General features: G+C 52.9%; 1 protein-coding gene across 4 annotated transcripts in view; it reads right to left on the bottom strand.

Annotated features, from left to right (window-relative positions):
• Positions 1-27,396, bottom strand: part of CDH4 (cadherin 4) — a 479,150-nt gene that overhangs the window by 22,449 nt on the left and 429,305 nt on the right. For 3 of the 4 annotated variants that reach the window (XM_086332761.1, XM_086332762.1, XM_086332763.1), the window contains one exon: positions 14,035-14,207. In XM_086332761.1, coding sequence (XP_086188887.1) covers positions 14,035-14,207 — 173 coding nt within the window. Of the gene's footprint in view, positions 1-14,034; positions 14,208-24,148; positions 24,800-27,396 lie in introns of those variants that run through there. The other variant, XM_086332764.1, reaches the window with a different exon arrangement.

The following is a 27,396-nucleotide window of genomic DNA, read 5'->3' as shown; positions in this document are numbered from 1 at the left end:
TGGCCTATGGGCCAAATCTGTCTGCCAGTGTTTTTTGTAAATAAAGTTTTATTGGCACACAGCCAGGTTCATTTATTTATACATTGTCTGTGGCTGATTTTGCACAACAGCTGAGCTAAGTGGCTGTGATGAGCTTACATTACTTGGAAAGCCTAAAACATTTGCTATCTGGCCCCTTTCAGAAGATGTTTGAATCTCTTCAGCAAGTAGCATTGGGAAAGCTGGACAGCCGCATGTAAATGAAGTTAGAACACTCGCTCACACCATACACAAAAAGAAACTCCAAAGAGCATAAAGACTAAAATATAAGACACAACACCATAAAACTCTTACAAGAGAACATAGGCAAAACATTCTCTGACATAAAACGTAGCAGTGTTTTCTCTTAGGTCAGTCTCCTAAGGCAATAGAAATAGAAGCACAAATAAACACAAGTTTTGCACACCAGAGTGAGAAAACCTACAGGTTGGGAGAAAATATTTGCAAATGATATAATTGACAAGGGCTTAATCTCTGAAATATACAAACAGCTCATACAAATAACAAAAAACCAAGTAACCCAATCAAAAAATGGGCAGAAGACCTAAATATACATGTCTCCAAAGAAGATATACAGGTGGCCAACAGGCATATGGAAAGATGCTCAACCTCACTAATAATTGTGCATGCTAAGTCCCGTAGTCACATCTGACTCTTTGCAACCCCTGTAGCTTGCCAGGCTCCTCCGTCCATGGAATTCTCCAGGCAAGAATAATGGAGTGGGTTGCCATTTACTCCTCCAAGGGATCTTCCCAACTAAGGGACCAAACCCGGGTCTCCTGCATTGCTGGTGGATTTTTTTTACTGACTGAATCACCAGGGAAGCCCTTACTTATAGAGAAATGCAAATCAAAACCACAATGAATTATCACCTCACACTGGTCAGAATGGCCATCATCAAAAATATCTACAAGCAATAAATTCTGGAGAGGATGTGGAAAAAGGGAACCCTCTTCCCCTGTTAGTGGGAGTGTAAATTGGTGCAGCCGCCATGGAGAACAGTATGGAGGTGCCTTAAAAAGCTAAAAATAGACTTAGCATATTTTCTAGCAATCCCACTCCTAGGTGTATATCCAGAGAAAACTCTTAATTTGAAAAGACATACAACCACAATGTTAACAGCTGCATTACTTACAATAGCCAAGGCATTGTGTCCATCAACAGATGAATGAAGATGTGGTATATACACAACAGTGGAATGTTACTCAGCCATAAAAATAATGAAATAATGTCATTTTCAGCAACGTGGGAGCAACTAGAGATTACCATACTAAATGAAGTTAAGTCAGAGACAAATACATGATAGCACTTATACTGTGGAATCTAAACTACTACACAAATGAACTTAAATTTATGAGAGACTCACAGAGAACAGACTTGTGGTTACCAAGGGGAAGCGGGGTGGTGAGGGAAGGGTGGAGTGTGAGTTGGGATTAGCAGATACAAAGGACTGCAAACAAACCAGATGAACAATAAGACCCTGCTGCAGAGCACAGGGGGTTGGATTCGATATCCTGTGATAAACGGATGTTTCTCTAGCGCTTCTGACCCCGACCCTCCGGGGCACTGCTGGCCTGAGGGCAGACTCAGGACCCGACTGTCGTGGCCTTGGGGTGGCTGTGGTGGGGGCTCCCGCTGTGGACACGCTGGTCATGCCCACAATGCAGACTAACACCGTGCCCCGCTCCAGTTCTGTCTGCAGGTTGTCCCTGACAGCAAACACGTTCTTGTACTTCAGTAAGCACACTTAAAAGCAGTTTCTCAGACTCGCAGACTTAAGAGAATGAACTTACGGTTGCCAGGGGGAAGGAGTGGTGGGGAAGGCATAGTTATGGAGCTTGGGATGGACATGTACACACGCTATATTCAAAATGGATAACCACAGGGAACTCTGCTCAGTGTTACGTGGCAGCCTGGATGGGAGGGGAGTTTGACAGGTGTATGTGTGGCTGAGCCCCTTTGCTGTGTACCTGAAACTATCACAACTGTTAGTTGGCTAACCCCCATACAAAATAGAAAGTTTTTAAAAAAATAAAAGCAGTTTCTGCCACTGCTATAAATGGCAAACCAGCATCACCTGCCGTAAATAGAAATTAGTCCTAAACATGACTGTTTATTTCTAAAGCTCTGTGAATATCTAGGCCCAGCCCACAAAGTATGGATGGGGAAGGGGGGACACCCAGGCCGACAGAGCCTTGAGCAGCCTCCTGTCACCTCTCATCGCGCAGAGAAACGGAGGCTGAGAGACACATACAGGTGCCGAGAAGACCCTGCCCCTCTCACCTGGCGGATCTGATTAACCCAGAGCTGGGGCTCACCTCTGCTCCTTGGGGAGGATCTACGGGTCCCAGGAGCAGGTGGTGGCCTCAGCGGCCTCATTCTCTCCCCTCCTGCCTCGTCCACTTTGCTGTGGCCATGGGGCCTCCTTGCTGCTCTTCAAACATATGTTCCCCTCCCCACCAGGGTCATACAGGGCTGCTTTGCCTGCCCTGACACTGCTTGCGCCCATCAGCAAGGCCTTCCCTCCTCGAATAAAATATAAGTGCGCACCTGCTCCCCTGACAGACACCCACTCTCCTGAGACCCTGCTTTTCTTCTCAGCATCAGCACGGCAGCCCTCTGCATGTTCTTGCTCCAGAGCCCAGGACTCTGTGGTCAGAGCTCTCCCTCTGGCATCTAGAGCACGTGTACACTCTGTCACTGGCGGAGGAGACCCTCCCCAGCATCCGTGGTGACCGTCTGTGTCACAGCTTGGCTCTGCAGGCACTGGTCGGTTGCTAGTTGGTTCCAGCTGTGCTAGACGCTGGCCTGGGCTGAGGATGGTGGCCAGGCTGGGGGCACACCTCGGACAGGCCTGTCCTATAGCAGCTGGCACAGGAGGGGCGTGGGCATTGGGGACGCCCCTTGGGCTGACCCCCTCCACAGGCCTGGCTGCAGAGATGTTTCTGGATCTCCCACAACATAAACCATGGCAGGCAGAGTCACGGAGGGGGCTCCTGGGGTCAGTGTTAAATGGAGACCACCTCACGGCTGGCGACCTTGTGGGGCTGAGGCGTCCAGAGTCCCATTGCGGGGCATCCCCAGGGCTCTGCCAACCTGACGTGGAAGCTCTGGCCACCTGGGGTCCTGGGGGATGAGGAACAGGAAGGAGATGCGGGGCCTCCCGTCTGACCTGCCCAGGCCCTGCTCTGCATGAGCATCGTGGGGAAGATGACATGCAAGACCCGGCTCAGGAGCCCACTGTCCAGTGCAGGCAACTCCTCACTAAACGGGTCACGCGTGGGCCACACAGCCGGCCCGAGACAGATGGTGCTTGGGTCCTGGGCCCCAGCTGCCCACCTCTGTTCCCACCCTGCTCTCGGTGGCCAGCAGAGGTCATTCTTCAGGACAGTAAAGAGATGATAGGACAACCTGGTAATCGGTTAAGTTGTGCTCCCAAGTCCATCATGAGCCTTTTAGATAAAGTGAAGGTCGAGATGGACCTGGGCCCTCTGGGTCAGGGCACCCCAGTGCAACAACAGGTTTCCAGTAAGAGACGATGAGGGCAGAGGACACATGAGACGGGGCAGAGGCTGGAGCGACCACAAGCCAAGGATGCCAAGGGCTGCAGCATGACTGGAAGCCAGCGGACGCACAGGCAGTGTTTCACGACCCTCCAGAAGGAGCCAGCACGGTCCAGCCTTGGTCTCGGACCCCTGCCCCCAACAGCTGTCATTTGATGGCACACAGTGTGTGGTCCCCCCAGGAACCAAGGCCTCAGCTTGCCCTTCCCAGGCCACTGGCGGGACTGAGGCCCCCGAAACAGCCCCATCCCCCCGCTGGCCTTCTTGCTGGGAGAGGCTGTCCTGCGATGGCCTAAGCATCGGGACTCTGTCCGTGTGACTGCCTGGTGGGAGGGAGGGAGGGAGACCCAGGCTGGAGGGCTGAGAGGAGGGACTTCACCCCAACTTGGCTCCTGGGACCCCACAGCAAAAGGAGGGATTTAACTAGAGCAGAGGAGGGAACGCGTTCACCCCTTGACACTGCTGTCATGTGACTGACTGCAGCCAAGAAGGCACCCCTCCAACCTTTCTTATCTCTTTAATGGTAGAATCCACCTGTACATTGTGGACATTATGGGCTGAGGCCCTAAGACGACACTGGAGAACCAAACCATCTCAGGGACATGGGGGCACTCGTGTGTGTTTGCATGGGTGTATATGCGTGTGCAAGCTTGTGTTCCTGTGTGTATGCCTGTGTTTCTGGACCCGTATGTATGCATGTGTGTGTGTGTATACCGGTGTGTGCACATACACATATATGTATAGGCATGTGTACATGTGTATGTTTGTGTGTGCGTGCCTGGGAGTGTGTGCACGTTGGTGCCTGTGCGAGTGTGTATTGTACAGACAACCACCACTAGAGGGCATACCGGTCCTGCTTTTGGGAGCCAGGTGGTGGTGGGGTCTTTCTAGGCTGTGTGGTGCGGGGGTGAGGGGAGTGCGGGGCGCAGAAAGAAAATCCAGAGGCCCCATGGGTGCAGCCCCTGAGATCCAGCCAGCCCTGCTGAGCTCGGACAGGTCATTGTGGGGGGACGGGGAATGCTGGCCAGGCTCTGCTGTGGCTTTAGCTTTAGAAAGTATACTTTCTAGACTTCGTAATGGTCACCCGAGGGTAGGTAGTGGGGCCCAGGTGGAACCTGGGAAATGTCCCTGGACAGACACCCTCTTGCAAATGTTCCAGCTTTACTTGTTGGGAGGGTCTAGCATGGGTAAGAGATTTGATGTTTTTATTTAAAAAGCCTTCCTTGGGCCTTGCTTCGTGGCCTTAGAATGCTTGTCACCATTTGCGTGAGGCCGGGGAGGGGCCCTGGAGTTGGTGGACTGCGTGGGGCTATTTTCAGGGTGGTTCTAGTGCCTCCTGCTGGTGGATCCACAGACCACACGCAGTATCCCCACCCGTCCTTCAGCCAGCCCTGGGGAATAGGGTGCAATACCATCCCCACTTTGCAGGTGATCAAACTGGGTTCTCAGGTCGGAACTGGTGAGCCATGTGGTGGCTGGATCCTGGACTCCAGCAACCCTCTTCCTGGGTCCCCCTGGGACTCAGAGAGGACCCTGGGCCCAGCTCTGGACCAGTCAACGGCCAGCGTTCCTCCTCCACCTCTGCTCTCCCTATGGCGCCCACCCCAGCGGAGCCAGAGGGAGGTGGGGGCGTGGGCCACCCACTGAAGGATGGTTGGTGATAGCTGCGGCCACCAGGAGGCATACTGAGCAGGTGCCCCTGCTGGTCAGCCTGGCAGCTGCCCAGCAGTCCCCCTGCTCCTGCCAGGTGCAGAGCCCCCAGAGCCGGCAGCAGTAGTGCTGCAGTGAATTCATTAAAATGTGATCTGACCATTTTCAAGTTCGGGAGGAGGGAAGAAAACTGCAAGCGGGAGTCTCTGGGGTTTTCATTCACCTCCCCGTAGCTCAGCATTTAAATTTTGCAGAACATCCATCAATAATGCAGCTGGCCAGCCTGCCCCAGAAAAGCATGAAAGATTCCTGCACTCTCCACTCTTGGCCCTCTCCACTTGGGGCTGCCAGGACACGCAGCTCGGACCCTGCTGCCCCGCTGCTCCTGGGATTGGGCCAGCCTGTCCCTGGAGACAGTGCAGCCTAACCGCCTGCCTGTGTCTGGTTCTCATGTGCTCAGCCCGTGGGTGTCCTCAGGGCCTGAGAACACAACTGGGGGCCCACCAGGTGGGCCCTGGGTGTGGGGCGAGCCACAAGGCTGATGACCTGTTCAGGCAAGTGCATTGAGACTTGTTCCAAACGGGATGGAGAGTGTGGCCACGGTGGAAAATAGGCAGTGGGTCCTGGGGATTTACACAGTCACCTTTTGGCCACAAGTCCACGTCTAGGCATACGCCCAAGAGGACGAGAACAGGCGTCCAAGCAGGGGCTGATCTGTGATCACAGCAGCGCCTGTCACGGGGAGTGGTCTGAACGCCCACCAGTTGACGATGGGACCAGCAAATGTGCCTGTCTGCAGCAGAATACAATTCAGCCGTGAAAAGGGGTGAAGCACTGACCCCAGCTACATTGTGGACAAACCTTGAATGCTAGATGCTCAGTGAGAACGGCCAGACCTGTAAAGTCTCACAGGTTGTAGGAAACACTCAAAGCAGGCTGCTTCACTGGGAGGGCAGGTTAGAGGGGCCGGGCCTGGGGGGCTGAGGGTGGGGAGTCACTGCTGGCGCCCAGGTATCCTTCAGGGCTAGAAAGACCCTGAGGTAGACAGTGGTCCGGGGGGTGGGGAGGGAGCACAGCGCTGCAGAGGTGCCAAATGCCGCCGACCCACCCACATGAACACAGCGGGCTTCGCAGACCCAAATGACATTTCCAGGTGCCAACACTCCACTCCTGCCTTGTGGGAACCCCAGGCACGCGCATCCCACGCTGGGCCTGCAGGCTGACCACATGCTCAACAGCCTCACAGGGCACCCACTCCGCACCCACAGCTTCAGCCAGGTGGCACCACCCTGACCTGGACGGGAAGCTGGCCTGTTCCTGGTGGTACCCCAGTCCATCCTCCTGGTGGCTCCAGACTCTAGGCCCCAGGTCTGCTGCTGCTTCTCCTAAAGGCCACTGTCAAGAGCGAGAATCCAGGGCTTCCCTGGTGGCTCAGTGGTAAAGAATCCACCTACCAGTGTAGGAGACACAGGTTCAAAGCCTGGTGTGGGAAGATTCCACATGCCTCGGGGCAACTAAGCCCCAGAAAGTATGTATGGGACTGAGGGCCTGAGCCACTCCCGGGCATGCTCTGTGGCAGCTGCTCTGTGGTCTTGATGGCTCCGTCCCGCACGGAGAGAATCCATCAGGGAACTCAGCACAGACCCTGGCTTTTATTTTGCATTTCTCATCTTTCTCTAAAGGAAGTGCTGTCATCTGCTTTCCCTGGGGCTGATTTCCCACTGTGACAAAATTAAGTGGAGGCCGGCAGGGAGGTGACATCTGGAAAGCCCTGGGAACCAGCTGGATCCAGTGTGGCCGGGAGTGTGGTATCGAGGGTCCCCGTGAAGACGGATGCATGGGCCGTGGGTCCTGGAGGGGTTGCCCTGCTCACTGCCAGACCCCCACGTCTGCAGGACCATCCTGTGACTCAGCAGACTCTTGGACGGCACGGGTGAGGCCAGTCTTGGAGGCAAGCTGGAGCCCTGAGGCCCTCCTAGGATCACTTTTCTTCTTCTGTTTTTTTGGGGGTGCAATGACTTCAGGGGTGAGGACCCAATGTGAGGGGGTCAGTGGATTCAATTTTTTTTTTTTTTTGACCACAAAGCCACATTCGGTGTCCTAAAAACAGTGTTTGGCAAAAATGATTCAAGAATTGCCAATGGGATATATTGAACCCCCTTCATGGATCACAGCCTTGTCATGATAAAGGGACTTGTGTGACTGAATGCAGCTATGGTGACTCAATGGTGCAGGGCTACACAAGATGGATGGATCTTAGTGGAGAGTTCTGACAAAACATGATCCACTGGAGGGGGAAATGGCAACCCACTCCAGTATTCTTGCCCCAAGAACCCCATGAACATGTGAAAAGGCAAAAAGACACGACATTGGAAGATAAGCCCCCCAGGCTGGTAGGTGTCCAATATGCTACTGGGGAAGAGTGAAGGGCAATTCCTAATAGCTCCAGAAAGAATGAAGTGGTTGGGCCAAAGCAGAAACAATGCTCAGCTGTGGATGTGTCTGGTGGTGAAAATCAAGTCTGATGCTGTAAAGAACAATATTGCATAGAAATCTGAAATGTTACATCCATGAATCAAGGTAAATTGGAGGTGGTCATGCAGGAGATGGTAAGAGTGAACATCGACCTCTTAGGAATCAGTGAACTAAAATGGACTGGAATGGGCAAATTTAATTCAGATGACCATTATATCTACTACTGTAGGCAAGAATCCCTTAGAAGAAATAGAGTAGCCTTCATAGTCAACAACGGAGAAGGCACTGACACCCCACTCCAGTACTCTTGCCTGGAAATCCCATGGACGGAGGAGCCTGGAAGGCTGCAGTCCACGGGGTCACAGAGGGTCGGACACAACTGAGCGACTTCACTTTCACTTTTCACTTTCATGCATTGGAGAAGGAAAGGGCAACCCACTCCAGTGTTCTTGCCTGGAGAATCCCAGGGACGGGGGAGCCTGGTGAGCTACTGTCTATGGGGTCGCACAGAGTCGGACACGACTGAAGTGACTTAGCAGGATAGTCAACAAAAGAGTCCAAGATGCGGTATTTGGGTGCAGTCTCAAAAACGACAGAATGATCTCTGTTCACTTCTAAGGCAAACCATTCAACATCACAGTAATCCAAGTCTATGCCCCAACCACTAATGCCGAAGAAGCTGAAGTTGACCAGTTCTATGAAGACCTACAAGACCTTCTAGAACTAACACCAAAAAAGATATCCTTTCATCACAGGGGACTGGAATGCATAAGTAGGAAGTCAAGAAATACCTGGAGTAACAGGCAAGTTTGGCCTTGGAGTAAAAAATGAAGCAGGGCAAAGGTTAACAGTTTTGCCAAGAGAACACACTGGTCATAGCAAATACCCTTTTCCAACAGGAGAGGTGACTCTACACATGGACATCACCAAATGGTCAATACTGAAAACAGACTGATTATATTCTTTGCAGCTAAAGATGGAGAACCTCTATATAGTCAGCAAAAACAAGACCTGGAGTTGACTGTGGCTCAGGAGCCTGGTGGGCCACAGTCCATGGGGTCACAGAGTTGGACATGACTGAGTGACTAACACACACACACAGGGAAAACCACGAGTCCATTCAGATATGACCTAAATCAAATCCCTTATGATTATACAGTGGAGGTGACAAATAGATTCAAGGGATTAGATCTAAGATCATGGCATCCAGTTCCATCACTTCATGGCAAATAGAAGGGGAAAAAGTGGAAGCAGTGACATTTTATTTTCCTGGGCTCCAAAATCACTGCGGATGGTGACTACAGCCATGAAATTAAAAAACGTTTGCTCCTTGGAAGCAAAGCTATGACCAACCTAGACAGCATATTAAAAAGCAGAGACATTACTTTGCCAACAAAGGTCTGTATGGTCAAAGCTATGGATTTTTCAGTAGTTATGTATAGATGTGAGAGCTGAACCATAAAGGAGGCTGAGCACCAAAGAACTGATGCTTTCGAATTGTGATGCTGGAGAAGACTCTTGAGAGTCCCTTGGACTGCAAGGAGATCCAAGCAGTCAATCCTAAAGGAAATCAACCCTGAATATTCATTGGAAGGAGTGATACTGAAACTCCGATACTTTTGCTACCTGATGCAAAAAACTGACTCATTTGAAAAGACCCTGATGCTGGGAAAGACTGAGGGCAAGAGGAGAAGCGGGCAACAGAGGATGAGATGGTTGGATGGCATCACTGACTTAATGAACATGAGCTTGAGAAAACTCTGAGGTTAGTGAAGGACAGGGAAACCTGGCACACTGCAGTCCATGGGGTCACAAAGAGCCAGACACGACTTAGTGACTAAATGACACACCAAATTCTGCCTGGCCCAAGACCACCGCTGACCCCACTCCCCCTGATGCCTACTATAGTCTTACAGAGAGCTCATTTTCCAGGAAAACAAATTTTTGGAATTTCCCACATGGCCTGTCATGACGCTTCTTGTGAGCAAGGCGGGGATGCTGGTCTTGTCACTAAGAATGTTTTCCGCCTGAGCTGAGTCCCATGAGTGAATCTGTAAAGTTAGTGGAGGTCACGATCGTCACTGGCCCGGGGATAAGCCATCTTTATCACGCATGGCTCTCTGTGAAATCTCATCTGATGGCCACATGGGGTGGAGACGCTTGAAAAATATAGAAATGTGTTGGAGTTGCTTTCTGAAAAGTCCTATGAACCATAATGGTGAATTTGGCCCACCTTTGGGAGAAAGAAGTTTCAAGACGGTGACCCACCCATGGTCAGCGGTTCAAGGATGGAGCTGGGTGGGCAGATCACATAGCCCAGTGAGTACCCTCCCTCCAGAGCACCACCTGCCTGGCTTATCAGGCCATAAATATTCTAATTAGGAGGGAGGCAGATGAGCAGGATTAGCGAGAGGGGCCCCTCTGATGATGGGGATGCAAGAGACACTCAGCCGCTCCTGTGTCACCCCGGCTCTCCTGACATTTTAATCATGTAGAAATGCTCGATTTACATAGCTCTGCCTAATTAGACACAGTGGCAATTACGCTTGTGGATTTTCCTCCTTTCTAAAGACGACTTACTCTGCAAACACGAAGCCAGTTCTAAAAGAAGTATCTGCAGTGTTTCCCCGCTAAGGGGAAACCTCTGTCCACAGGAGTGGGGTTGGGGGTGGTCAGCATCCTTCAAAGAGAGCAGAAAGGCCCTGTCTGTGGTCCTTTGTACGCCTAAGCCACAGGTCGTGTTAGGAAACCACACGGCAGGGCGCGGCAGGCTGAGTTCCCACCCAGCGTGGGTGCACCCTCCACACGTGCAGCCGAGGCCCTGCAAGGTCTGTTTCTAAATGGAGACATACCGGCCACTGCCAGCCAGAGGAGTCTGGCATCCCACCCGCAGCGGGCAGCTCGGGACAGAAGGCGGAGAGTGTAGCGGATGGCGCCCCCAGCAAGCGGGCACTGGCTGCCCCAGGGGGCCTGTCTTAGTACAGTTAGTATCGAGAGCGCATGGTACACAGGAGGCGCCCAGTGAACACCACCTTGCTCCCTCCCTCTCCCCACTGCCCATGTGAATGACCATCTCCCTGGGGGAGGCTCAGAGCGAGCCCCCAACCCTTGCACGTTCTCTGATCCACCCCCTGTGCGGCTCCAAGCCCCAGGCCACCACCCTTGTGCCCCCAGCTCCCACTGGTCCCAGGTGCCTGTGGTCCCTCCCTCTGGGCCACCGAGCCTCCAGCTCACCCGTCCATCCACACTGTGTCCTTATCCTGGGCCCTGGGGATGGAGCCTTCTCTCGGCCCCTCACCAAGTCTCTCCCTGTCCCTCACTGGAGCTGGGGACACTGGCCACCCCCTTGGGTCACGTCTCCTTGTGGGGACACTGCCCTGACGGTGGGGTGCAGGGTTGCTGAGACAGAGGCTCATGCATATGACATGGACCATGCAGGCCCACAGGAGGGGACCCCCAGCAAAGAAGAAAAGTCCACAGAGTATCTGCCCCACACTGGGCTCTGTAGGAACCGTAGGTTCAGTGAGAGGAGAGCAGTCTGGGGGGCTTCCCTGAGGAGGTGACATCTGGTGAGAACATGGGAAGAACCAGATGGGAGAAGCCCACGAGTCCGGTGGCAGGAGAGGGGAGGGGTGGAGACAGAAGCCTGCATGGTGGTGGTGGTGGGGCCAGGCCGTGGGATACCAGGGCCGAGGAGCTCAGGTGCGGGGGCCTCGGGGTGCTACCTGCTGCCCTTGTCCTGGCCCACCCTCCCCCTCCCTCTGTCTGCAGGGCTGCCCTTGCCTGGGCTGGGCCCTCCCAGGCTGCCCCCGCACACCTGAGGGCTCGTCCCGCAGTGGCGGGAGGAGTGGCCAGCAGCTGTCTCAGGACAGTGCTGGTCCATGCATGCACTGATTAGTGCAGACAGCTTGTGCTTAATTATTTCACTTGACCCGCTTAAGATTCAGCAACCACCTGCTCTGGGTGGAGGTGGGGAGGAGATTTTGGGGGGGCAGCCAGTGAGGTGCCTATGACCGACCCAGGAGCAGTCCCAAAGGAGAGGCCTGGCCTCAGGGGTGGGACTGAGCCGATCAGAGGCCAGAGGACATGGGGCCGGGCACCACCCAGGCTGTTTCTTCTCATTTGGTTGGGTCGCTGAGAACTCGAAGCCAGGCTGGTCCCAGAACACCGGCTGGTCCATCGCGTGCTGGGCAGCCAGCCAGGTGCTGCGGATCCCAAGGAGGGGGTATGTGGGAGGGGGTACACACACTGAACTCTGCAAGAGGTACCCTTGCCCCGACCTGGGCCCAGAGGGGGCGGCTGCTTCAGGGTCGGTTGCCAGAGCAAACAAAAACAGAGCCTGCTCAGTTAAATGTGAACTTCAGACAACAATGGACAGTTTGTGTTATGGGGGCCGAGCCCCTCCTGAGCTCTGAGACCCTATAGCCCTGGGCAACTAAGAGCCCTGCAGCCTCGTCTTTCTCATCTGGAAAGAAACGCTGTTCCAGGAGTCCCCCCAGGGCAGTTTCAAGGACTAAGATGTGACAATGCACACAGTGCTTGGCCCATGCTGGGGTCCCCAGGGCGCCCCACTGTCTGGAACAGGCTCTGCCATGCATGAGCTCAGCACACGCTTGCACGAGTAGCAGACATGCCCACACCTCCTCCTGCTTCTGGCTGACCACCCGTCCTCTGTCTGTCCCACTCCACACCTGCCCGGTTATTCGTAGGTAAAGGCAAACCAGGGACAGCTCGCAGGCCACTCACAGGGGAAAGCAGGGGCATGGTGTTCAGAGCCGCTCCGTGCCTTCGGAACCAGCAGCTTCCCTGAGCTTTCCCAGCTGGGATCTCCCTGCTCTGCAGAAGGTCCCCTGAGTGCTGCCCTCTCTCCTTGGGACAGAGGCCCCAGAAACACCTCTTCTCTCCTCCAAGCCTGAAACTGCAGCCAGGCTCCCTGCAGGACTGTGCGGCAGGCTGCTCATTATCTCAAACAGGGCAGGTGATGGCTCAGCAGGCTGGGCGATCGGGGCCAAGGGCTGGTACCACCTGCTCCCGCCTCTGCTTCCTTCACCTGAAGTCCAGGCTCATCTAGCAATGAGCAGCGGCTCTTTAGAGGTGGTGGAGGCCAGCGAGGCTGTGCTGGGTGGGGAGTGGACCTGTGCCCTGGGGGAGGTGGGTGGGACCCTCTGCTCTCTGGGCTGGAGCCCAAGGTTGCCAGGATCTTGGGCTCATGGTCTCCAGCATTGTGAGAGGACACACTTCCTTTGTCAGGACAGCCCTGGGACAGTCACACGCACCCTTCCTGAGACCAGGACAGGGCCTCCCTGGACATCCCCCCCTCCACATGATGCCATTTCCTTTAAGCCATGCCACTACCTGGACTCATTTATCTTGCGGGGATTGTCCCCCTCACCCGCTCCTCCCTCCTGTGGAGTCAGCCCCACGCAAGCAGTCACCACTCGCCCTGCCCACTACTCTCTGGTACCCTTGGTGGTTTCCAGAACAAAGCTGGTGCTCAGTGAAAGTTTCTGATCGAAAGGAGGAGTCTGTGGGGTGGGAATCTGTGATTGCTCAGAACCAGTTAGACAGCTGGTGTGCAGTGTTCAGAAAAAGTGGGTCTTTATTCCCAAAGGGGAGGAAATAGAACTGATTATATCAACCTCCAAGGCTCAGAGCAAGGCCACCTCTTCTGAGAAGCCTCCGACTTCTTCACAGTTAGCTCTACCTCATCCATTCACGACACCTTGTGGACACAGTCCACTGCCTATACATGCAGTCCACTGCATATACACATGATCTACTCTGTACATGTGCAGTCCACTACACACACGTGATCTACTGCATATAAACACACGATCCACTGTGCATAACACGATCTCCATATTCACATGCAATCCACTATATGTATATGCAAAACCGACTACTTATACATGTGATCCACCGAATATACACACGGTCCACTGTATATACACACAATCCACTTCATATCAACACATGATCCACATCGTGTAAACACACGATCCACATAATACACACGATCCACAAAATACAAACACACAATCTACTTCATATAAACATGTGATCCAATCATATAAACGTGATCCACTTTATATAAATGTGACCCACATCATATAAACACACGATCCACACCATAAACATGTCATCCACTGCATATACACATGATCCCCCCTCCTCCATTCCTCTGGTGGCAGCAGCAGCGGGCATCACCATTCCACCCAGGCCCAACGGTGACCTCCCTCTGGGTCAACCTCTCCCACACAGACTGCAGTGGGGAGGTTGTGCCCCAGCCCCACGGCGCCCACCTCACCTCTCGGTCCAGGCCAGCAGCCACTGTCACAATGTCGCCCGTCTCACTGTTGATGGTGAACATGTTCTGGGAGGGGCTCTGGGGGGTCTGGGTCACGATCCGGTAGTGCACCATCCCGTTGGCTGTGGTGGCGTCATCCGCGTCGTTGGCTGTGACTGTCATCACGTAGGTGCCTGCAACAGAGACGGCAGCTCATGTGGGACTCGCCTGCCACGCCCCCGCCACTGCCCCTCGCACACACCCCAGCAGATGTCTCCCGCAGTCATATCTTCCTGGAGGCTGGATGTGGTGTGTGTCATCCTTCACCCCTGGGCTGGACTGCTGCCAGGCCCTCGGGAATGTGTCTGTCCTTCCCTCCACCCCCATATCCCCCTGCAGAACCACGGGGGTGGGGCCTTCTTCCCAAGCTCAAGTCTGCTCTGATGTCACTGCTCTGACTTCATCAGGAGAGGGAGCCACCCAGGGTTAGCGCAGCCTGCAATTCCGGCTCAAAACTCAACACATTCCCTCCTGAGCCACACAGCCCAAGGCTCCAGCCAGTATGTGGGGACTCAGCACATAGTAAAGAAACAGGGCTGTATCCTGAAGGTGCCTGATAGGCACTCGAGGGTGCTAAGTGAGAAGAGACCCCACAGAGGGGATGCTGTGCACACGGATGCAGAGGCAGGTGGAGTAAATTCGGGGTGTGCGAGCCCAGAGGTTGTGAGTACCTACACCCTCCCCCAGCTCAGCGCCCGTTCCCCACCAGGCGCCAGGGTCGAGGTCTGCAGAGGACACCCCGGGAGAGTCCCCTGCCTCCTGAGAGCGGGGTGTGGCATTCCTGTTGGTGTCTGCCCTTCCCCACTGGGAGGCCCTGGCTAGATCAGCCTGCCCTCCACCCCTGGCCTCCGTGATCAGCAGTGGGCTGACCAGTCAGAGCTTGGGAGCAAGGGCATATGCTTTTTGGAGTTTCTAGGAATTCAGTGTGCCATCCCTGCCCCTGGACTTGGCTGGGCCAGCGTGTGAGGTTGGAGGCTGTGGTCACTTTTTGTCATCAGAGATAGAAACTGAAGGACAGGGCCATCTCAGAGGAAACAAAGCCATGGCAGGCTCAAGTGACCACCTCTCACTGGGCAGCCCCTGGGTCAAGCTGCCCCTGAAGCTCTTATCTGTATACAGAAAAAAATGAAGACTTTTCTTTATTAAGCAGTTTTAGGTTCACAGCAAAATTGAGGGGAAGGTCCCTTACAGATGCTTTGTACACCTGAACTAATATTAGAACATATTCCCCTTCTTGTCTTATGCTATTCTAGGCTTCCCTGGTCGTTCAGATGGTAAAGAATCTGCCTGCAATGCAGGAGACCCGGGTTTGATCCCCGGTTCAGGAAGATCCCCTGTAGAAGGGAATGGCAACCCACTCCAGTATTCCTCCCTGGAGAATCCCATGGACAGAGGAGCCTGGCGGGCTACAGTCCATGGGGTCACAAAGAGTCAGACACGACTGAACTAATCCTATACTACCTTTGTTGCTTGCAACCTGGAGTTCTGACTGGCATGGGCTCCCAGCCCTGCACCTGGCCCCTGGGGCCTGGGGCATGCTGCCTTTGTCCTCATCTGCATGTTCTTGGTTCGGCTCCTTGTTCCCTGGTTGGAGCAGTGTGCTGTCGAGGGCCTACAGGGGTGAGGGAGTGTGGGCACCATCCTCCACTGGGTCCTTTTTAAAGGTGCTGGCTTATGCTGAGGCTGAACTTGGCTTGGGGCTGGGGGGCCTCCAGGCCTGTTGGGATCCAGGGTGGTAATGGGCAGGGGGCTTCATTCATCAGACACATGCTAAGAATTTGCTCTGGGCTGGTGCTGCACGAGGAGCTGGGCAGACAGTGGTGGAGACACTTCCATGGTCGAGGCAGGGGTCTCTCCTGCATGCTCCCAGAGTCTCTCACTGCACGAGGTGTGTGCCCGGCAGGTCCTCTTGCGTGCCTGTCCAGCCTCTCCTACCCCCCGTGCAGGGAGGGCCTGACACAGAGTCAGCTTTGCTGTCGACTTTAACTGAAAAAAAGTTTCTCAAGGCAGATGCATTTTATGGGAACAGAAAAGAAGGCATACAGCAAGAGGAAGGCGGAAATCTGTTTTACAGGGCTCAGGTTTTCTATCCTCATCCTCCAACCGGAGACGAATGGGCTCAGGACCCGCCTTTTCATGACTGAAAGACAAGACATCCTCGCTGGATGGGGCTCGACGCTGCAGGAGGCACGGAGCTCCAGGCCTGCAGCCCTTGCTGTCCGCTCATATAATCCTCAGATTTATAGTTTTTTTCTTTTAATCAACATGAAAGCCTCTTGATGAAAGTGAAAGAGGAGAGTGAAAAAGTTGGCTTAAAGCTCAACATTGAGAAAACTAAATCATGGCATCTGGTCCCATCACTTCATGGGAAATAGATGGGGAAACAGTGGAAACAGTGTCAGACTTTATTTTTCTGGGCGCCAAAATCACTGCAGATGGTGACTGCAGCCATGAAATTAAAAGACACTTACTCCTTGGAAAGAAAGTTATGACGAACCTAGACAGCATATTGAAAAGCAGAGACATTACTTTGCCAACAAAGGTCCATCTAGTCAAGGCTATGGTTTTTCCAGTGGTCATGTATGGATGTGAGAGTTGGACTGTGAAGAAGGCTGAGCGCCGAAGAATTAATGCTTTTGAACTGTGGTGTTGGAGAAGACTCTTGAGAGTCCCTTGGACTGCAAGGAGATCCAACCAGTCCATTCTGAAGGAGATCAGTCCTGGGTGTTCATTGGAAGGAGTGATGCTGAAGCTGAAACTCCAGTACTTTGGCCACCTCATGCGAAGAGTTGACTCATTGGAAAAGACTCTGATGCTGGGAGGGATTGGGGGCAGGAGGAGAAAGGGACGACAGGATGAGATGGCTGGATGGCATCTCCAACTCGATGGACGTGAGTCTGAGTGAACTCCGGGAGTTGGTGATGGACAGGGAGGCCTGGCGTGCTGCGATTCATGGGGTTGCAAAGAGTCAGACACAACTGAATGACTGAACTGAACTGAATCCATGCATCAGAAAATTCACCCTTTTAGAGTGTACAAGTCAGTGTATTCTGGCATATTCAGTTGTTGTGCATTGTCAGTAGAAAGTATCTTAATTCCAGAGCATCCTGTCATCCCCCCAAAGAAATCTGTGTCCACTAAGAATTTCCCACATCCTCCTTCCCAGGCCCTGGAAACACACATCCACTTTCTGTTTCTATGGATCGGCCTCTTCTGAGCATGGCTTATCAGTGAAATCATATACCACGTGGCCTTTGCATCTGGTGTCTTTTTCTGAGGCTAATGATTTCAGGGTTCATTCCTCTTTATGGCTGAATAATATTCCAGTGTATGGGGATGCTTAGCTCTCAATTTCCTGGTAGCTTAGTTGGTAAAGAATCCGCCTGCAATGTAGGGGGGCTTGGTTCAATCCCTGGGTTGGGAAGACCCCCTGGAGAAGGGAATGGCTACCCACTCCAGTATTCTTGGGTTACCCTGGTGGCTCAGCTCATAAAGAATCTGCCTGCAATTCAGGAGACCCTGGTTTGTTCCCTGGGTCGGGAAGATCCCTTGGAGAAGAAAACAGCTACCCACTCCAGTACTCTTGCCTGGAGAATTCCATGGACAGAGAGCCTGGCAGGCTATAGCCCATGGGGTCGCAAAGGGTCAGACATGACTGAGTGACTTTGACTTCACTTCACTTGCCCCTCAGTTACTGACTGAGCACTTGCTGTGTGCAGACACCAGGCTCTGTGCTCCGTGTGTAGAGAACAACCATATGGCCATGGTCCCACCCCTAATAGGCCAGTGAAGAGGGACAGAACACACAGGAGAGACAGATCCTCGGCAGCTGGGGTAAGGGCTTTGGAGTGGGTAAGAATGCTTGTGTGAATATGCAGAGTAACCAGGTGGGAGGGAACTACAGAGGAAGCAGGGCAGGCCTGAGAGATGAGGTCCCGTGGGGTAGGGAAGAGGGGGCAGGACTCCAGGAAGTGGGGACAAAGGCCCTGGGGCAGAGAAGAGCTCTGGATGTTTGAAGAAGAGAGAGGTGGGGGCATGTGATGGGGCTGGAGGTAGGCTGGGCTCACGGCAAGGATTTTGGACTTTGTTCTAAGATCACAGGGAGATGTTTTCATCAGGAGAGTGGGTCAAAGGTATGTCTTCAAGACACACAGAGGGCTTCCCTAGTGGTCCAGTGGCTAGGAATCCACCTTGCAATGCAGGGCTGGGGACACTGGTTCAATCCCTGGTCCAGGAAGATCCCACATGACTGAGGGCAACTAAGCCTGAGAGCCACAACTACTGAGCCCACACATTCCAACTGCTGAAGCCTGTGTGCCTAGAGCCTGTGCTCGGCAACAAGGGAAGCCACCGCCTCAGAAGCCTGGGCGCCACAATGATGAGTAGCCCCCGCTCATCACAACGAGAGAAAGCTGGTGTACAACTCTGAAGACCCACCACAGTCAAAAAATAAAAAAAGTAAATAAATCTTAAAAAAATATATCATTAAACAAAACAAAAGACTTGCAGAGAACAGGCTTCACGCAGCCGGAATTGGGGGGGACGCCAAGGGTGGCAGGGAGGACATGAACTCATTTGCTGGATTTCAGAGGGAATTGGCTGCAGTCAGACCAAGATGCTGCGCACCCACTAGGATGTTCATTGCTTCATTCCACACGTCTTTATCGAGTGTCTTCTAGGGGAAACATACAGAACTTCTGTGTTTTGAAAGCCATTGGAAGAAAGTCCATCAAACACACCCACCTAGCTTCATGCAATGGCTATTCGCAAAGAATTGTGTGTAAACCCAATTTTAATGAATTTAATTATCAGTAGAATTTCCCTAGAGGCATTCAGTATTTAAAAGAAATCCAGGAAGTCCTATTTTAACAAATGGTGGACAATGTTTATCTTAAACCAATCTTCCTCTCGAGGAAAACAAGAGAAGCTGGACCTCACATGCAATAAGAGCATCTCATTCAGGGCAGAGAGACAGCAGCGGCACAGACTTGGGGGGTGCTGGCTGGAAAGGGGAGCCCAGGCCCGGGGCTGTCTTTCCTCTCTAGATGTTTGCTGATTCCAAATTGGCTTCTGACAGCCAAAGAGCTCCATGAGTCTTTCAGCAGACTGATGGGAATGGGGTGAAAACACTGAGTTTAGGGCTTGCCGTGGGTGTGTGTCAGGGAGCACCTGGAAAACGCTTGAGTCTTTGGGCTGATCTGGAAGGTCAGTGCACTTCCAGGGGTGAGGGTGAATGGGGAAGAGATGGCCTCGCAGGAGCACAGCTCTAGTTAAGGTCACTTAGGTTACCAGTGTCCCCAGCAGGAGCAAAAGCACATCCTCCACAGAGACAGGTACCGTCTCACACAGCCTCAAGTCACCACGGCAACTGTTCACACGCAGGGCTCTGCCCATGATGAACCAGGCACACAGGAAGACAAAACCTGTCTGAAAACAGTGAAAGAACTGACCCGGACCAGACCAGGGGAGATTCTGGTAACTGAGTCATCAGAGGCAGATTAAAAACAAATCAGCCAGGAACTTGCCTGGTGGTCCAGTGGGTGAGAATCTCCTTGGAATGCAGGGAACACAGGAGCCAAGATCCCACATGCTGCAGGGCAGCTAAGCTCGTGTGCCCCAAGTACTGAGCCCGTGCTCTAGAGTCCGTGTGCCGCAATTAAGGTCTGATGCAGCCAAATAAAAACAAAACCCAAATCTGCCAGAAAAGTCAAAATGCACCCCTAGTCAACCACATAGGATGCCCCACGCTGGGCCCCTACTGCCAGTCCCCCAGCCCTCACTGGGGCATGCCCAAGCCCCTCTCCACGCCTTCTAGTCTGCCTGTGATGGTGGCTGTTGACGCCCACCCCCCCCCCCCCCGCCCCGAGCCCACCCCGTGCTCTGAACACACAGCCTCTGCTGGTTCCCATCTGCCAGTCTTTATTTCCACATACTGTCAGGGAAGGTGGATGCGGGCTCAGTGTGTCTTCTGTTGCACAAGTGCGTGTGCATCAACAATGGTCTTAAATAAAAGTAGAAAAATGTCCCTGACCTGTGAAGCTCACACCTAGCAGTGCAAACAAGGAGCACAATTAATAAGTAATTGAGAACTTCCCTGGTGGCTTAATGGTAAAGAGTCTGCCTGCCAATGCAGGGGGCAAGGATTCTATCCCTGGTTGGGAAGATTCCACATGCTGCCAAGCAACTAAGCCCGTTGCTGAAGGCTGCTGTTCTAGAGCCCACCAGCTGCAAATACTGAGCCCGGATGCCCTAGAGCCCGTGCTCTGCAACAAGAAAATCCACCGCAGTGAGAAACCTGCACACCACCACGATGAGCAGCCCCTGCTGATCCACTGCAGTGAGAAACCCGCACACCACGATGAGTAGCCCCTGCTTGCTGCAACTAGAGAAAGCCCGTGCAAAGTGGTGAAGACCCAGCACAGCCAAAAATAAATAAATTAAAAAAAATAAGTAATTGATGCTGAAAGTCTGACAACTGGCTGAATAAACTGTGGTACATTCCCACAATGGAGATCATTTAAAGCCAGAATATTTTATGACACTTGAAATGTTCATGATATACAGCAAAATTGAGAACAATCGTTTCTAAACTGTGTTCTTTAATATAACAATGTGTTCATGCAGAGAGGAGACCAGAGGGGAATCTTTGACAGACGTGTTCACGGCAATCTGCGTGGCAGGCAAGATGGGAGAAGGCGTTTTTTTCTTTGTGATTTTCTCTATATCTCCCAAGTTTCCTCCAAAGATTATCACTTGATGATCAGAAGGTAAAATGTTATTTTAAAAAAGGAAAACTGATGGGACTTTTTTTCAGCCTTAATCACAATTTGGTTTCCTTCAAAACAGATTCTGAAAACCTGGCAGGTCCATGGCCACTGCTCTGTGGTCAGGCGACCCAGGCGTGCCCAAGTGCTCTGAGCCCAAAGGCCAAGGGCAGGGTTGCCATGGCAGCAAACCCAGATGAAATATAAGTGTTCGGGGCCCTGGAACTGATCTAGGCCTCAGGGTTATTTTCACTTCCTTCCTAGAAGAGGAGGGTGGGGCAGAGGTGTAAGGAGCTTCTTTCTGAAACCTGGAGAGCTGCTTGGGGGAGACGGCCTCTGCTTGTGCTCCGGACACTCGTCCCAGCCCCAGCGCCACCCTCAGTGGGCACTCAGAAATGGTTCCTGACTTGGGGGCCAGGCCTTTACCTGGGTGGCACCCTATCTCTGCCCCGGCCCGTGTCTCACTCTCCTCACACTCGAGGGTGCCCCTTCCTAAACCCTCCAGCAAGTGTTCAGCGGCTACATCGCACCTTGGGGTGTGAGCAGGGCTGGCCCCCAGTGTCTGGGAAGGCATGACCTGGCCTCCCCAGCTAAGCCTGATCCTTCTCCAGTGGGGCAGGTCTGGTCCACGGGCAGCCATAAGCACCCAGTAGCCCCAGTGTCATGGTACACCTGCAGAGGCAGCCTGGGCCACCCATGGGAGGGAGTGATTTGACCGTGGACCCGGCTGTGCGCTCTGCTGGGACTGCTCACTGCAGCAGCTTCTGTCATAACCTGGGAGTTAAGCCTCTCCCCACCAGCTGGGCTGTGAGATCCAGGAGGAAATCACCTTCTGTGGCTTTCTCCTTGGGTCTCCCTCCCTCCCCAGTAGAAAGGCCTGACTTCATCTTAACAAAGGAAACTGAGCATCACTCTGCATTTTCACCTAAGAGGGCATGCCGTCTGCTGCCTGAGACGCTGGACGTCTCTTTATTAGTCGGGCCAGCAGGAAAGGGGGAGAAGACAGAGGTTGGGTTTTTGCGAGGAGTTCATGTACAAACGCTGCCATGCGCCTTAAAGGATTAATTTCATAAGCCTTAAATCGCAGTTTAATTTGAAAACTAATTCAGCCCCATAATTGGCTTTCTGCTCAAATCACTGAGGCTAAAGATTTAAATTCTTAATATTCGGATGACTTTCAAGTATCTGGTGCCATCTGTGCAATAGTCCGTGGCATTAGTCTCAGGGGGACTTCCACTGGCACAGAAATAAAATAAATAAATAAACAGGGCCGACTAATAGAATAATCTATTTAAGCAAAAACTGCATTATATCGATGAAGGTTTCTTTGACTTCATTTGCAGCATGTAGATTTCTCTGCTATTTAATATTTTAAAGTGACATTAATTTCAAAATTTATAATATAGGCCCTCATGCAGTTACAAGGGGTTAGGAAAAGCAGAGATTCCAATTACAGCTTTTTTTTTTTTTTTTTTTAGTAAAAATAATCGATACAGAGGCGTCTTTTCTTGGGAGGCTCGAGCGACGCCATGAAACCCGTCTGGTTGCCTCCAGGCAGGAGAGCACATGGCGACTCTGATTTCCAGAGGGAAGGGTTGTTGTAAGGACATGGACCCCCAGCTGGTGCAGAGGGGAGGGGGGTGTCCAGCTATGAGGATGGAGCTGTGAGGTCTGTCCTGAGCCCTGTGAGCTCATTTCCTGAAAAGTGGGGGCTGGGTAGGGTGGTAGGAAGTGTGAGACTGGAGGGTCAGCAGGATAAACCTGACCAGGGGTTGAGGCACATAGCATCAGACACCGCCGGCCACTGGGGCACACTGCAGGCCTGGCCGCCTCCCTCTGCACAGGTGTGGACCCTCCAGGAGGCCTTCACAGAACTGCTGTGCACCCTCGGAGCTCCAGAGAGGTGGGGGCCTGGGCACGGAGGTGCGGTCCCCACCCCCGAGCTGGCCTGTGGCTCAGGCTGAGCTGTCACTGAATCCCACCCTTGCTCAGGCACATGGTGGTGATGGAGGAAGTGATGGGACAGACAGGGTCTCTGCCCTGCAAAGGGGAAAGGCAGTGATGACAACAAACTGAGAGGATGCAGTAGTGATACGACCAGAGGCGTCTGTGTGCAGGGAGCGCCTGCTGGTGAGCGCGCTGGGGAAGACAGCTCCGGAGAAGCGAGGGGGAGCCAGTGTGCTAGCGGTCAGGGGGAGGCTGGGCTGGTGAGCTCGGTGGGGAAGACAGCTCTGGAGAAGCGAGGGGGAGCCAGTGTGCTAGCGGTCAGGGGGAGGCTGGCCAGGCTGCGTGCGCAGCCCGTGCAGAGGCCCTGGGGCAGGAGAGACTCCTCCCATCCTAATGGCCTTTGCCCACACGTGCATCAGATACCATCAGTAGGCCCCTACCTAGCACACCTGTCTTTTGGTTCCTCAACTGGACAATGGGCTTCCTGGAAGTGGAGTTCACGCTTTCCCACCCTGGAGAAGGGGCACTCACACACAGCTTTTGTGTGTGCTTTTCCAGAGGGATGGTTCCCTAACCCTTCTCCCCTGATAGTGTATGTGACGCTTGGAGGTAAAGCAGCCATGTTGTGACCTCGTGGTGAGAAATCAGAGAGGGAGGCAAAGGGCACAGAGATGGGGAGCCTGCCGGCTTCATGCGCTCATCTAAAACGCCACTTGTTTCAGCTGGGTTTTCTGAGACTTGCGTCCATAGTTATTCCTGACCCAGGCTGGGGAGGGGAGGCAGTTTAGCTCCATGGTTAGAACTGCAGCTCACGAGCCAGATCACCTGGTTTAACTCTTGTCCCCACCTGAACCGAAGCAGGACACTCCGGGGCCTCTGCCCCTACTTCCCCCCACTGGCCCCACCCCCGCACTAGCCCCCCGGCCGCATGTCCTCTGCACCAGCTCCTCTCTGAAATACCCTGATAACAGCATCTGATGCTGGTCTCATGGGTGGGTTAACAAAGGCTGAGACCACCACCCCGTGGAGCACATTAACTACTTGATGACCATGAGTTCTGAGCACGTGTGGCCCGACCTACAGGCGCCTAAGAGTTGATAATATTAACCCCCGCGACCCCGCCCCGCCACCCCACCAAGTAGAGAATTGTGCACGAGCTAATCATCACACTCCGCTTGCCCCCCACACCTCCACCCCCCGCAAGAAGGGTTTGGATCTTTTGAGCACGAACCGCCTGTCCTGGTTTGGAGCCGTTTCAGTAAACACACGTTCCTTCACCACAACCACACCCTGTGTGGGTGGACTGGCAGCGCGGCACCAGGGAGTTTGGTTCAGTTAGGCGCGCTCCCGCTGTCTCTTCTTACCTGCTCTTCGCCTCTGTTCCCTCCTGTCCACAGTGCCTGTCACAGGGCTGTACACGATTCAGCAGGTTTCCTGTCTGGAGGCCCTAACAGGGTGCCCGGCCCCCAGCGGCCCGGTCAGTGCTGTTTCCATGATGGCCGCGTAGTCAGAGCATCAGTGGGAGGTGAGCCCACTGCGGGGGAGCCCGAGGCCTCCAGCAGAGATGCGGGGCCTCCCCCGGGCAGGTTCACGAGCCTGGGAAGTGGTTGGGCTCAGAAGCTGCAGGTCAGGGGCCCCAGAGGTTTTTAATCTGTCCTTCTTCTCAAAGAGGCCAAGTTCCAAGGAGCTGAACTTGACCTTTTAAAGATGCGCCTGCACCCCGGAGGGGCACCCAGAGGTGCAGGAGAGCGCTTGCTTCTGGTGAAGAAAACAGTTGGCCTGGCCGAGGGCCTCCCAGGGTCTCAGCCTCTGCTCTGCAGTGCCACCCCCCAACCCTATGCAGCTCTGGGAATAGGACTGGGGTCAGAGGGGTGAATAGGGGCCCGATGGGGAAGCCTGCTCGGCTGGAAGCTGGGGCTTACAGGGGTTCCTCCGGTTTCTCCTCTTGAACACCCTCTGCTGCGGCCCACTGGCCAAGGCCCAGCTGTGGCCTCACCCAGGAAGACCCCTCCCCTTCCCTCTCCTGCGCATCCTCCTGAAGGGGGCAGGGCCTGGAGGAGCACCTGGGCCCAATCCTCCCATCAGCTCTGGGACCAGGCCTCAGCTTGGCTCTGGCTGGCCGAGCCCCTCATTCAGCCATGGCCAGTGGGGAGTTTGTGATAATTCAGAACGTCTGAGGTCTAGCTCGGCCATCAGGTGACCTGAGGGACGCAGGAACGTAATGTAGAGGACAGCTGGTTTTAAGCGAGATTTATGGTTCAATCTGAGATTCCATCTGACAATGTAACTTGCTACCAGAGTTGGGAAAATGAACCGATATTTTGAGTAAGAACATTTAACAATAGTAATAAGTTAATACACATTAATAGTAATTACACCATTAACAATAGCACAGGTGTCAGCTGCCTCAGGTGGACGCCTTCAGTTGATTCCCCAAGGTCGGTGGTACAATCACCTCCATTTAATGATGAGACAGAATGAGTGGCCGGCCGAGGCCTCGCCATGCTGGCCACAGCTGGCCACTGGGAGTCTAAGATGAGTGGCTGAGTGCCACACGATGTCACCTGCCAAGGGCACAGTCCCACCCCGTGAGGACAAGGGGTAGCTGGAGTCTGAAACAGCCTTTACCTCCGCTCCACTCAAGGTTTCCTATGGAAACCAGGGAGCATCCAGGGAGCAAGGGGCTGGCAGACCAGTGGATGGGAGCAGAGAACACAGAGCAAACCCATAAACAAGCCAACTGATTTTTGACAAAGGTACACAAGCAACTCAATGAAATACAGAAAGCCTTTCCAACAAACAGTGCAGGAGCATCTGGGCATCCATAAGCAAAAAATGAACCAGACTGAGTCTCACGCCTTCTATAAAAATCACACAGAAATTAACTCAATGTCCAAAAGTGAATTTGAACAGTTTATAGCATCCCTGAAATGTGAATATAATGGGGGGGGAAGCACCTTTCTTGGTTAATAGATGAACAAATTTGAAACATTAAGAAAAAAGAAATTAACTTGGAATGGACCAAGGATGAAAAATAAAATGTGAAACTTAAAACCTTTAGAATGAAGCCTAGAACATATTCAGGACCCAGGGTTTGGGAAGAGTTCTCAATACCCAAGTCCAGTCCATCAAAGGAGAGTGAAAAATTGAACTTCATCAAAATGAAAAACTCTTGCTCCCTCCCAAAAGACCCCCTGAAGAGCATGAAAAACATGAGTGCCAAAGTAGGAGAAATTATCTGCAGACCACACATCTGGCAAAGGGCTTGCATCTCAAATAAACAGTTCTCAAAACTCAGTGATTAAAAAAGCAACTAATTAGAAGATGGACACAAGACATGAAGAGACGTCTCAGCAAGGAGGAGATGCAGATGGCAAGCACAGGAAGGGATCTCCACCACGGTTAGCATCAGGGAAAGAGAAATAGAAACCACAGTGAGGTAGCACTGCGCACCTATCAGAACAGCTAACACGACATGATGACACCACCGAATGCGGTGAGGACGGAGAAGCCGGGCCACTCAGACGGTGGGACAGGAGATCAGAAGAGTGTGTGGCACTTCCTGGTGCCCGTACCACCCAGTGATTGAGTCCTCAGGCATTTGTCCCAGAGAAAATGAAAATTCACATGAAAGTCCACACGGGAGTGAAAGTTCTTGGCAGCTTCATTACTGTCCCAAACTGGGACAGCCAGAACGCCCTTCAAAGGGTGAATGAGGGTAGGGACTCCACACTGCAGCCTACTCAGCAGTGAAAAGAAACAAGCTTCAGTTCAGTTCAGCTCAGTTGCTCAGTCATGTCCGACTCTTTGCAACCCCATGAATCATAGCACGCCAGGCCTCCCTGTCCATCACCAACTCCTGAAGTGGACACACAATTTGCCTGAATATCCAGAGAATTATACTGAGTGGAAAAACCCAGCCCCCAAAGGTAACATGGGCTTCCCAGGTGGTGCTCAGATCAGTTCAGTCCCTCAGTCATGTCTGGCTCTTTTGCGACCCCATGAACCGCAGCACGCCAGCCCTCCCTGTCCATCACCAACTCCCGGAGTCCACCCAAACCTATGTACGTTGAGTTGATGATGCCATCCAACCATCTCATCCTCTGTTGTCCCCTTCTCCTCCTATCCTCAATCTTTCCCAGCATCAGGGTCTTTTCAAATAAGTCAGTTTTTTGCATCAGGTGGCCAAAGTATTGGAGTTTCAGCTTCAGCATCAGTCCTTCCAATGAACATTCAGGACTGATTTCCTTTAGGATGGACTGGTTGTGCTAGTGGTAAAGAATCTGCCTGCCAATGCAGGAGATGCAAGAGAGATGAGTTTGATCCCCAGGGCAGGAAGATCCCTTGGAGGAGGGTATGGCAACCCACTCCAGTATTCTTGCCTGGAGAATCCCATAGACAGAGCGGCCTGGCAGTCTACAGTCCATGGGGTCACAAAAGTCAGACACAACTGAGTAACTGAGAGCACACTCAGAGGTAACATACTGCTATGGTCACAATTATACAAAAGTCTGAAAATGACAAAATCACAGATATGGAGAGCAGGTCAATGGTTGCCAGGGTAGGGACGGTGGGCAGATGGATTGGTGAGCGGGGAGATGGGTGTTAGCCT

The sequence above is a fragment of the Bos grunniens genome, chromosome 13 (genome assembly GCF_055505025.1).
Source record: "Bos grunniens cultivar Pamir isolate PY7600 chromosome 13, Bosgru_T2T1.0, whole genome shotgun sequence".
In the NCBI taxonomy this organism is placed as follows: domain Eukaryota; kingdom Metazoa; phylum Chordata; class Mammalia; order Artiodactyla; family Bovidae; genus Bos; species Bos grunniens.
Note: the sequence above shows the minus strand (reverse complement) of the source record. Positions and strands in the feature narration are given on the sequence as shown.